The following is a 13,739-nucleotide window of genomic DNA, read 5'->3' on the forward strand; positions in this document are numbered from 1 at the left end:
AACTTTCAGAAATGAATAACTCAAAAAACTCTACTCAAAATTATCAAAACAGATGTGGAAATGTGCCAAGGCCATACCATGTATTATGCCTTCAAACAACAGAACTGCACTATTGGCCGAATCTAAAATGTTGTTGATTATCCCATTTTCTACAACATGTTCATGCACCTGGATGGACCCACGAGACAAAAACAAGAACCATATATACAAAGTACCGACTTAACCACTGCACTGCGCAAAGCGCCTTTTGGCGCTCTGAGAGTTTGGCATTTTTTTTTTAATTAGGCTCTATTTTAATGTTTTTTAATGTTTTCATTACTGTGTTTTGAAATAGAAATAGTTGATTTTGGAAACATTTTGACGTTAACTTTACCCGAATCTTTATAAAAAAAAACAAAAATATGTCCTTGACAATTGCACTAAGAAGTTTTTGCCAAAACCAGGTGCGCAGTGCAGGGGTTAAGGATCTAACTCTACACCCTACTCACTTGTTAAGTATCTGAAACTTCTCTTCTCTTCCTGTCAAGTACTCCTTGAAACTCTGATAAAAATTCTCAAATCTGTTCCTGAAATCCGCAACAATGTCCTCAAGATTTGCCACGACAGCCGCCCATCCTGCAAAGGAAAAGAACTTATACAATGCATTACCCCTTAAATTGCTTAACTATTTAGAGTCCAACATCATGGTACACATGACACAAAGAGTCCCCAAATCTAACGCAAAAAGAATTCACATTTGGTGATTCGAGGCAAAGGAGGTAGACGCAGATAGCAACTGGAGCCATTTGAGCATTAATTATTATCCTTTTCTGAGAGTGAGACAATTTGACGAGACATGAAGTGGGTCGGCATAACCTAAAAAAACACATACTGCCTTTGCCGGTAGATAAGATGCATTATTATAACGTTAATTTTAAGCTCAACGTCGTAACTTACATGAAAAAAATTATAATAGAGAAGCTGCACTTTAAACTTCACTTTCAGTAAATATATGATGAAATATACTAAGGATAGTTCTTCAAAATATTTTTGTAAGATAAGGGTGGTGCATCTTTTGGTGGCAGTAAATACGGCACTTAATAAAACAAGACCACAAAATAACAGCATTATGAGGAAGATGCCAACACCAAAAATTTCCCTTCTCAAGTACAAAGGCTTTCATACGAGTGGGTAACGCCGAAAAATCTATCGGGTTGTGTCCTTTTCAAGCCGGTGGGCTCTCGACAGATGCAGCATGCGGCAACATCAATGATTACACACAGAAATCACAATAGTGTGATGCATCAAATGAACAAATCCATAAGGGCCGTGACGAGGGTTCAAACCTACGTCCGAGAGGATCCCATATGCTGCCTTAATCGACTGAGCTACGACACGAGCTACCATGTCGAAGGCTCAGTCGATTAAGGTAGCGTCTGGGATCCTCTCGAACGAAGGTTTGAACCCTCGTCACGGCCCTTGTGGATTTGAACCCTCGTCACGGCCCTTGTGGATTTGAACCCTCGTCACGGCCCTTGTGGATTTGAACCCTTGTCACGGCCCTTGTGGATTTGAACCCTCGTCACGGCCCTTGTGGATTTGAACCCTCGTCACGGCCCTTGTGGATTTGAACCCTCGTCACGGCCCTTGTGGATTTGAACATCAATGATGTTAAATTACGAACGTTGAATGCTGACGAGGTGAAAACAAGAGGGAAGGAGAGTACTGTAAGTGCACCTCCAACTATGTGGCAACTCTCTCTCGATACACCACAACTGAGCCAAAATCACAATGACAAAATAGTCAAAGAAACGACCCAGAAGATTTAGCGACATGTGAAAGACCACACCATAAATGTCCCCATAAGGACCACACCATAAAGACCACACCATAAATGTCTCCATAAAGACCACACCATAAATGTCCCCATAAAGACCACACCATAAATGCCAGCACAAACACCACACCGCCACCCACACAGACCACTCCCCCAACGCCACCCACAAACACACCACCAATGCCACCCACAAACACCACACCACCAACACCACCCACAAACACAACACCACACTGCCACCCACACAGACCACACACATATAGGTGAATACATATAGGTGAGTACAGACTACTCCACCAATGCCACCCACAAACACCACACCACCAACACCACTAACACCACCCACACAGACTACTCCACCAACGCCACCCACAAACACCACACCACCAACACCACTAACACCACCCACACAGACCACTCCACCAATGCCACCCACAAACACCACACCACTAACACCACTAACACCACCCACACAGACCACTCCACCAACGCCACCGCCACAATCACAACGACACACTCACCCTGCTGCTGGAGGTGCTGGTCGTGCACCAGCTGCTGGCTGGCGCGGATCTCTTCCCGAGACTGTTCGTGGAACTGCTGTGCCAACTGTGCTCGGGCCACGACGGTGTTGTAGCTAGCGGGCATGTTCAGCGTTCCCTCCACCTGGTCCTGCAGCATTGACATAAGCCAAAGTTATTGAGGTAACACTCCTCTTGCATTCAAAAATCAAATACAACAAACCCTCTTTACATATACAGTATACTGTATTTTAGATAGATAGATTAGATAGATAAAATATTTAGATAAATTTATAAATATATATATATATACTCTATACATATATTGGTGTATACTGGCAGCAGGTATTCATTTAGACATGTTTCATTGAACATGATTGCATATTCTGTATTGATTATTTTCTTGTTTAGGGCTTCTATCCCTCTGACTAGTGCTCTTGCATCTTGGTTTAATTGGAAGAGGATTTCTCCAAATGCCATCTTTGTTCAAGGTGAACTAAAAGAAATAATTAACTGTAGAATGTATTACACATTATATATTTTACACGTTTCGAACCTACATGGTTCATTCTCAAGTGAATAGGACAGTACTGAGCAGGTATGTTGAATTTATACCATTAGGGAGGTCAGGTACATACAAACAGATGAAGAATAAGGTGTAAACGGGTAAAGAAAAAGGTGAAAAAAAGGGGGGAAGTATATTTAAAGATTAATCGGGTGTAGTTGTTGTGGCATTTTGAGCGGTGTTGTCTACGTTGGCATCTTCATGTTCCGCTCTTGTTCTTACTCATATGGTGGGTAGAGTGAATAGTTTCATTATCATTATTATTCATTATTATTCATTATTCATTAGAATAGTTTCATAACAGTATTTATGGTAGATTGTTTTACTTTTATGTGGATTGCTTCAAGAATTTGCAATCTTCCTACATCTTTGGTTTTGTCTATTATGCAAGTGCATAATAGACAAAATGAATTCAACATTTCTCTTAGAGTGATATTATGGGCTTGTCTCATGTGATTTTTAGGGGCACGTGATTGAAGATGACAGGTCAAACACCTCGTCAGCTTGGTCGACGTCATATCTATGTACTTAGATTGAAGGCTACATCCATCTTGGGGGGCCAGACGTACATATATACCACGTTTGACTGCTGTAAAGGGTTCTCCGTTGGCTTCGGGCTGTTTTTAATGAGGAGGTCAGTAGTCTTCTTTGTTTTATAATACAGTATATGATTAGATCTATGTTTTGGTTAGGAGTTGTGCTTTTTATTCCTTTATGGATTATTTCTTTTTTATGTTCACTATGCATGGTTCACTATTCAACCATGCTCACTGAACATAAAAAAAAGCCCTTCGAATGGTTGACATCGCACAGAAAACTTTTGATTAATTTCCCAAACTGTAGTTTATTTCAAACAATTATCTCTCATAAATAATTATTCTAAAGTACCACTATTACAATTGCAATAGTCTCCATTTCCATTGGACATTTTTGGTGCCGTGGTGAGGGGGTACCTGCTGCTTGGATAACAGCTTCTCCCGGATATCAACCTACTCTGGCTTTGCGCCTTGGAGAGGCCACTCCAGACCGACAACCAGAGCACAACTCCCTAGTCTCCGGAGACTGATGGATGCCTACTGCTATGCAATCATCCAACAACTTACTGCAATTTTCAGGTGATAGGATGGATGTTTTGGGTCACCTTCCAACCAGTCGTCTCCAGTTGCCACAATGGACAGAAAATGGTGTACTTTTTACTACACCCGAACTTCACCGAACAGAGCAACCCACGCATAGAAACCTGCATGTGAGCCACTATGATTTATAGTACTGTACATCATTTTTTGTCCATTATGGATCCCGATGTCAAAATGTGTTCTATTTTCGAGTGGACAGGTTGCACCAACAATTATATATTTTTTTTACAATTACAAAAATCATGTTTTCCCCTACAAATCTACCTGAACTTCACTTTCCTTAAATGTAAGACACTAAACTAAAACTAGAGCCCCAACCCACAAATCTAAAAATAAAAGATTTTTGGGTTGGACGTCTAATTTTCACACATTATTGTGACATCTGCAATACTCAAATTTCTCACACAAATGTCAATAAAACATGTAAGTCATATGCAGTAAAATATGGTACAGTATATAGCTTTCACACACTGTACTTAAAAGTGGCAGTTTTTGCCTTTGCATAAACCCACCTTAAAAAGAACTTATAGTATATATCAAAGACCTAATATATATCAGACCTAATATATAGACCTAATATATATCAGACCTAATATATAGACCTAATATATATCAGACCTAATATATAGACCTAATATATATCAGAGGATGAAACACTTCCTCTCTCCTCTCTTAAACACACTGAACTTTACATTCACGATACCTTTAGGTCAGTATCTGTGCAGTAGTCGACGCAGGGCACGGGTGGGTTTTGCTTCTCGATGGTAGTTTTAGAGAAGAGGAAGATGGGGTTGGTGTCGGTGCCAGCCGAGTATTGGCACACCCGCTGGTCGGGGTCGAGTGCTTCACCACCAGAGATGAGCAGGACCTGTTTTTCTGGCGGAACCTTCAACGTACGGTGCACCTCCTCCTTCAGCACCGACACGCTGTCACAACACGATCAAATAATTTGTATCACAGTCAAAATTATAGATTTCGATCAGCAACACTGTTTTAAACAAAATTGGCTAAAAATGTTTGAAACAATCAGTTAACAATGTTTTAAACAAAGTCAGCTGATGACATTTTAAACAAAATTGGCAAATGACATTTTTCAACAAATGCACCAGCTGCTGAAGCTTTAAATGAAAAGTAGCTACAGATAAATTGTTACATACACCAAACATTTAATTACTGTATAAATACAAAACGTCTAACTCAACACACACAAAATGAAATGAAAGTGACGATGCTTCACTCCATCCTGGACCCTTATTAAATCACAACTTTATTAGGGTGCAGAATAGACCGAAACGTTGACACCACCATTTCCCATCACATATGAGAGTTTGGTTATTTGCTTCAACCCTAGTTAATCACTTATTCTCTACGATTTGAAACCTCCCCCAATGACCGTTGCCACGAGCTGTACCTGTCACACCCGGGTGTACCAGTTGTGCGCACCACACTGCACGTACTCGGAAACTCTCACATTACGTACTTAACAGACTAAACAATATCACAGTTTACAGAGAAATCACAGTAACGTGATATATCAATGAGAATGCTGGGTGTGTGTCTGGGAATACCCTAGTGCATAGGTTCGAATCTTCACCACGGCTCCTGTACATTTTCTCAATGTCACAGTTTAATAATACAAAGCTGGAAGTTTTTCCTATGGCTGTAACACGTGTCCATTACAACCACAACTTCAACAATTTTTATAAATCTAAATCTAGATAACACATATGTAATTACAATGATTAAATTTTATGCTGTTAATGTGTAAACTCTACTATAAAATACAACTATTTATGAACAAAGTTTTTGAATTTGAATTGAATTACACAATAAGTACTTTTACAATTTGAAAACAACAATGACATTATAGCCTTAAATTAGTCAGACCACCATTAGTATCAATCAAATAGGTCTTACACTCAAGATGAACACCACATATAGTACATTTCTGCATGCATCAGATTATCAGCCCATCCCCCCACAATTTGACGAACATTAATTTTTGATAAATTGTCTAACCAACCACCCTAACCTATCAAAGTTGATTCTCAATAACCCCAAGAAGTGTAAATGTTACAGGGCTTTTAATTTCGCTAAATCACCACAACATTTATGTCGGGGATCGATAGCATCATAATTGTGGCACAAAGTATGCAGACAGGATACCCTCAAGATAACCTCAAGATAACAGGATGACCTGTAATGCTTGATGGTTCACCGACACCAAGAAACGTCAATCGATCCTAGCGTTCCCAAACTCCACTACACTCTTACTATGATCTTAAGTGGTGTGCTTCTTATACTTTAGATTTTGCCTTCACAAAGAGAGACTTACTTCTCCAATGCCAGGTTCATGTCGAAGGTCTTCATGGTGCCGTTGTCAACAAGAAACACGTATATCATCTTGGCGGCTAGTGATCTCTGCCTATCACGTCATAACTGAAATGAACAATGAACATCATGGTTAACTGATCATATATAGCAATAAAAAGGAGAATGCAATGCAAAAAGTGCATACCACACAAAAAATCCCACACACATATAAACTCTTAAAAATAGCTTTGGAAGAAGTTAAAGCAAATTTAAACATAAATGACTACGATAGGTTAGGTAAGGAAATTCAACAGAAAAAACAGCTTTTGTCAGTACAGATGGAGGAAATTACACAGGGAATAGAACAGTGCAAGAAAGATATGCAACTCACTTATGCATAAGTGGCTAAGGAGAAGGGAAAAATTTAAGAAGCAGTAAAGGAAGCCAAACACTGCAGCAACCAGGATAAAACAAACATTAGGCTGGAAGTGAGAAAGGAACTGGCATCTAACCCAAAGTTGGTGCAAAACACAGCCGATCGAAGTCCCTAATAATTTTTGGTAGCAAAGAAAAGGAGATAACATCTATGTCAGAAAGAGCTGTAGAAGAAGCGAAAGTAGTAGATAAAATTGTTGGCCTCGTGGAAGGTCTTACAACCATAGAGAATGTGTGCGACTACAGGAGAATAGGCAGGTACTTAAAGGGGAAAAGTCGACCTTTGAGGATCACCCTAAACGGTGCCAAACAGATGGAAGAAGTACTAAGGAATGCTAGAAAATTACAAAGTGATGAGGATGGGAAAGTGTGGTCATTGAGACGAGATCTTTCAAGAGAAGACAGAGAAGCTGAAACTGAACCTCGTAAAGGCAAAACATCTAAATGAGAGCAGGAACGAAGAAGAAATCAATTCTTTTTTTCTACAAAGTGATAGGGGTAGGCAGGCCTGTAAAATGGTACAAAATGGCAAACTAACAAAATCAATCGAGAAAAGGGTAGTGAAGAATAAGGAGAGAGGGAACATGTTCCTGAAAATTGTATACACCAACATAGATGGAGTGAGATCAAAGATACTGCAGTTATGTGGTGTAATACAGCTGCAGATGCCAGACATTGTTGCACTCACTGAGCCGAAACTTAAGATATTTTAAACGAGGTCATATTCCCAAGGAGCTACTCAGTTTGGAGACGGGACACAAAAATTAGTAAAGGCGGTTGCTCTTCTGGTGAAAGAACACCTAAAGGTAAACGAAATAATGATTGCCAATCTACGAGAAGTTGACATAATAGCACCAGAGATCTGCAATCATGATGATAAACTAATGATCATAAATACATATAGTCCACCGCCAAGCAACACATGGACAAATGAGGAGCTGGATAATAAACAAGAGGGGTCTTATAACAATAATGAGAGAGATTATAGCAAGAGCTGATAAAGACAGATCATGACTGTTGGTAGTCGGTGACTTCAACTGGAAATCCGTAGACTGGGAAGCATATGAAGCTAGAACAGAAGATTTTTTGTAGACCTCATCCTGGAAACATTCTTCTATCAACATGTTAATTAAACAAGCTATGAGGATGAGGGAAGGGGATGTTCCCTCCATGCTAGATTTGATATTTACCAGGAAAAAGTTTCTGGTAAATATCGTAAAATATCTTGTAAAATTCTGGTAAAATGAAAAGGAAATGTGTGAAATATTAAACGAAAAGTTCCAAAAGTGTGCTTGTACAAAATGAAATCTTCAGGGAACCAGACACAATAAGAATTCCAGAGGACAACATACAGCACATAGAGGTGTCTAGAGACGAAATGAAAAAAATGCTCAAGGAGCTAAGAAAGAACAAAGCAGTTGGTCCAGATGGAGTTTCATCATGGGTTCTGAGAGCATATGCATCTGTGCTCAGCATTCCACTTTAACTGATTTTTCAGGCATCCCTGTGTACAGGAGTCGTAGCAGATGTGTGGAAACGGCTACCTTGAAGTTACCTTGAAATGTTTCCAGGGCTTAGCGTCCTTGCGGCCCAGTTGTTGATCAGGCCTCCTCGCTGCTGGACTGGCCAACCAGGCTGTTTGACGAGGCTGCTTGCAGCCTGGTTGATTAGGAATCCTTTGGAGGTGCTTATCCAGTTCTCTCTTGAACACTGTGAGGGGTCGGCCAGTTATGCCCCTTATGTGTAGTGGAAGCATGTTGAACAGTCTCGAGCCTCTGATGTTGATAGAGTTCTCTCTCAAGAGTACCTGTTGCACCTCTGCTTTTCAACGGGGGTATTCTGCACATCCTGCCATGCCTCCTGGTCTCATATAATGTTATTTCTGTGAGCAGGTTTGGGACCAGCCCCTCTTAATATTTTCCCACGTGTAAATTATTATGTATCTCTCCCGCCTGCGCTCAAGAGAGTATAGATTTAGGCTCTTTAGTCAGTCCCAGTAGTTTAGATGTTTTACTGGGTGGATTCTAGAAGTAAAGGATCTCTGCACGCTCTCCAGGTCAGCAATTTCTCCAGCGTTGAAAGGGGCTGTCATTGTGCAGCAATATTCCATTCTTAGAGAGCACTAGCGTCTTGAAAAGTATCATCATCGGTATAGCATCTCTAGTGTGAAAGGTTCTTGTTATCCAACCTGTCATTTTTCTTGCAGCTGTGATGGCTACTTTATTGTGTTCTTTGAAGGTAAGGTCTTCCGACATGAGTACACCCAAATCCTATTCGTTCTATGTTATGATTTGACTGAGTTTTGTACATGGTTTACGTTTTTATATTTTCATTTTTTCCATAACGCATGAGCTTATCTTAAACTTATCTTCGTTAAACACCATATTAATTTCTGTAGCCCATAGAAAGACCTGATTTACATCTGATTGGAGGTTTGCCATGTTCTCCATGTTATCTACTCTCATGAAAATACTAGTGCCATCTGCAAAAGATGATACAGTACTATAGATTGTGTCATTGTCTATGTCCGATATGAGGATGAGAAAAAGTACTGGAGCAAGCACAGTACCCTGGGGGACTGAGCTCTTCACAGTTGATGGACCGGATATTATTTTGTTGACTTTTACACATTGGGTTCCAATCTACAAAAGTGGCAGCAGGAAAGACCCCCTCCATTATAGACCTGTATCATAGACAAGTGTAATAGTCAATGTATTGGAAAAAATAATTAAAACTAAATGGATAGAACACCTGGAGAAAAACTATATGATATCGGACAGACAGTATGGTGTTTGATCTGGAAGATCCTGTTTATCGAATTTACTCAGTTTCTATGATCGAGCCGCAGAGATTTTACAGGAAAGAGATGGTTGGGTTGACTGCATCTATCCAGACCTAAAAAAAAGACTTTTGACAGAGTTCCACATAAGAGATTGTTCTGGAAACTGGAACATATAGGAGGGGTGACAGGTAAGCTTCTAACATGGATGAAAAATTTTCTGATAGAAAAATGAGGGCAGTAATCAGAGGCAATGTATCAGACTGAAGAAATGTCATAAGTGGAGTACCACAGGGTTCAGTTCTTACACCAGTAATGTTCATGGTCTACATAAACAATCTACCAGATGGAATACAGAATTATATATACATGTTTGCTGATGATGTTAAGACAATAGGGAAGATAAGAAACTTAGATGATTGTCATGCCTTTCAAGAAGACCTGGACAAAATAAGTATATTGAGTACCACTTGGCAAATAGAATTTAATGTGCATAAATGCCATGTTATGGAATGTGGAATAGGAGAACATAGACCCCACACAACCTATAAATTATGTGAGAAATCTTTAAAGAATTCTGACAAAGAAAGAGATCTAGGGGTGGTTCTAGATAGAAAACTGTCACCTGAGGACCACATTAAGAACATTGTACGAGGAGCCTATGCTTCATTTTCTAACTTCAGAATTGTTTTTAAATACATGGATTGAGAAATACTAATGAAATTGTTCATAACTTTTGTTAGATCAAAGCTGGGGGTTGTGTGGTGCCCATATCTTAAGAAGCACATCAACAAACCGGAAAAGGTGCAAAGACATGCCACTAAGTGGCTCCCAGAACTGAAGGACGAGAGCAACGAGAAGTTAGAGGCATTAAATATGTAAAAACTAGAAGACAGAAGAAAAAGAGGCGATATGATCACTACATACAAAATAATAACAGGCATCGATAAAATTGATAGGGAAGAATTCCCGTGACCCGGAACTTCAAGAACAAGAGGTCATAGATTTAAACTAACGAAACAAAGCTGCCGGTGAAATATAAAAAAATTCACTTTCGCAAACAGAGTGGTAGACGGTTGGAACAAGTTAGGTGAGAGGGTGGTGGAGGCCAAACCGTCAGTAATTTCAAAGCGTTATATGACAAAGAGTACCGGGAAGACGGGACACCATGAGCGCAGTTCTCATCCTGTAACTACACTTAGGTAATTACTGTCTTACACTAAGCAAACCATTCGCTGTACTAATCAAATTTTGGTGTTTAAATACCCACTGATACAGTACCTCATTTAGAAGTGCATATCATGCATACCTAATTTACACACCTTGTGAGCTAACCTTATGTTCCTAACTCTTCAACTTGGTTCTAATTATCAACCAAAATTAATATTTGTTATTCCTAAACTATGCAGCCTTTGATGTTTGTTATATGTGACTAAAATACATAAAATTCCTTGGTGAGTACAGAATGCTTATTTGTTGTATTTATGATATATAATACATTATAGACATTTATAGCTTAGTATCAAGTTCTTTGAACAGATTTTCAATTAGAAAAGTAACTAAACAATAATACTGTAATAATTTTTGTCCTAATAATTTTTTGAATGGTACATTTTGTATTTTGTTCTGTCATGTTTCTTCTCAGAAACTTAATAAAAATTATGAAATCTGATCCCCTTATTTTGTTCTTATTATTGTTGTTAGTTGAATTTACGGCCTACTACTGAATTTAAGAACATAAGAACAAAGGTAACTGCAGAAGGCCTGTTGGCCCATACGAGGCAGCTCCTATCTATAACCACCCAATCCCACTCATATACATGTCCAACCCACGCCTGAAACAATTGAGGGACCCCACCTTCACCACGTTACGCTGTGGAGGTGGGGTTATTTTTCAACTATATTTTCTGTTCATAAATGATCACAAAATGTAAAGAACATCACCTAATATTATGAACAAGCCATCCAAAATTCTGACGCAAATCCGACGTTCACCACTATGATCACCGGATGCCGACTGAATAAACTTTGTGAAAATGTGGATCAGTTTTTATCCTTCCAGTTAGGCCTATATATAAATATATATACTATAAGTGCATCACTGCAAGCAAATTTCTTACTGAAAATTATCTTTATGGTAAAGTCTCCATACCCATAAACCATTAAATCCCGGGCAGGACAAATATTGGCTGCATTTCCTATCACCTAATGCACCTGTTCACCTAGCAGTAAATAGGTACCCAGGAGTTAATCAGCTTCTTGTGGGGTTCCCTCCTGGGTCAGTAATTCCTCCCTTGGGGGGGGCAGGGGGGGGCGGGGGGGGGGGGGGGCGGGGGGGGGAGGGGGTACCAATATAAGCCTAATATGTATATATAGAACATAAGAACAGAAAAATGAAGGTAATTGCAGAAGGCCTATTGGCCCATCCGAGGCAGCTCCTATTTATATCTATCCAATCTTATTCATATATATGTCTAACCTACGCTTGAAACAATCGAGGGATCCAACTTCTATTACGTTACGCAGTAATTGGTTCCACAAATCAACAGCCCTCTTACCGGACAATATTTACCCAGGTCTTTCCTAAATCTAAACTTATCCAATTTATACCCTTTTTTCGTGTCCTATTTTGTGTTCATACTTTTAATACACTATTAATAATTAATAATTCATTGTCGGGGGACAGGAAGCCTGAGTGTATTCATGCACGTTTGGCTTTTATCAAGGTGCATCCCCCCCTCCCCCCCCTAGGCTGAATACTGCCTCCCTCCCCAGGATGCAGCCCCCTACAACAAATTGACTTACTCACCTAGCAGTGAGTACCACTACTATTCACTGCTAGGTGAATAGGTACTTAATGAATACTTAGTGAATAGGTACTGCTAGAGGAATTAGGTGAAAGGAAATGTGCCCAACCATTTCTTCCTCGCCTGGGATTCGAGCCAGGAATCCTCAATAGTGCGTCGAGAATGAACCCAACTGTACTGTTTTTGTCTAGACTGCCTATTTGCCCCCCCCCCCCCCTCGAACACAATGAATTATTATTATTAAATGACCAAGCTAATTAAAAGTCCTACATTACATAACAAAAAACTGGTTCACAAAACAAATACAAAAAAAATAATGTATAGTGATTCCAGCGCAGAAGGTAATCCCAGATAGCGATCGAACTATTTAAGGGTAACCCAACGGGGTATCCCACGATGGCTCAATTCAATTTCTTTCTTTATTATGCACCCCATACCCATCCCGTGGGCGGTGGTGTAAAGGATTACAGAGGCACATAATCAGTTCAGGAACTGAACCCTCTAGTTCGTTTACCTAAGCAAATAAAAAAATTTCACGCTAGTCGGTGATCTAAATGTCCCCCACGCAGTTTCCTATCCGCAAAAACACCGAACAAAAAAGAATAAACAAAAAATTCTACCCTCCAATTGGCCTCAAAGAACGAGGCCGAGGATTTCATCAGAGACAATTACGCCACATTATTATAGACAACAAAACAACTCCCTGTCTCAACCTCGTATCTCCTGCACCTCAAACCAAAATATTTACACTCAACAGCCAATACAAAAACGCTTTAGAGCGACAAGAGGCGTAAAATATACGCCAAATACGACCCTAAGAATCTTTTGTTTACCAACTGAACTGACCTTGCCAACAGCTGACCCGCCTCACCTAACCTCACCTAGGCCCTCACACTCACCTATTTGACCCACTCTGGCCGCTTCTCCGCCTTCCCCAGCCAAACAAAGGCCCCAAAAGCGAGAATCTGGAGGCGGGGATGGGGAAGCAAGGGTGAAATATGAGACAAACGAGGCGGCAGCAACTGCGTCTCAGAGATGTTTGGTGTTGGGAGAGTTTTGGTCGCTTTTGTTCCGCGCGTCTCTCCCGCAGACCCAAACTCCTTCACGATCAACAAAAACAATAAAACGCCCTTTTAATAACATTAATAAGAATAAAAATATTTATTTTATTCGTAAAATATATATTACAACATATTACACTGGTTTAAATATTGTTTAAATTTTAGCTTTAATTACAAAAAATATAAATTATTTTCCTTCCAATGGTCAGCCATCATCAAAGTCTTGGAGCTCCAGCACAAGTTGTGACATGATTTAAATATATATAATACTTCATTGTGTGTAGGGGATTATATATATATATTGTTCTT

The 13,739-nt window shown here is 39.7% G+C and overlaps 1 protein-coding gene across 2 annotated transcripts in view; it reads right to left on the reverse strand.

Annotated features, from left to right (window-relative positions):
- Positions 1 to 13,428, reverse strand: part of Atg17 (autophagy-related 17) — a 118,363-nt gene extending 104,935 nt beyond the window's left edge. For both annotated transcript variants that reach the window (XM_069337742.1, XM_069337734.1), the window contains exons 1-5: positions 13,269 to 13,428; positions 6,371 to 6,474; positions 4,739 to 4,961; positions 2,338 to 2,485; positions 489 to 615 (exon numbers count right to left, since the gene is read on the reverse strand). In XM_069337742.1, the coding sequence (XP_069193843.1) occupies positions 489 to 615; positions 2,338 to 2,485; positions 4,739 to 4,961; positions 6,371 to 6,438 (566 nt within the window). In that variant the 5' untranslated portion in view covers positions 6,439 to 6,474; positions 13,269 to 13,428. The remainder of the gene's footprint in view (positions 1 to 488; positions 616 to 2,337; positions 2,486 to 4,738; positions 4,962 to 6,370; positions 6,475 to 13,268) is intronic.
- Between the last annotated feature and the right edge of the window lie 311 nt (positions 13,429 to 13,739).

This window comes from Procambarus clarkii, chromosome 5 (genome assembly GCF_040958095.1).
Source record: "Procambarus clarkii isolate CNS0578487 chromosome 5, FALCON_Pclarkii_2.0, whole genome shotgun sequence".
Lineage (NCBI taxonomy): Eukaryota > Metazoa > Arthropoda > Malacostraca > Decapoda > Cambaridae > Procambarus > Procambarus clarkii.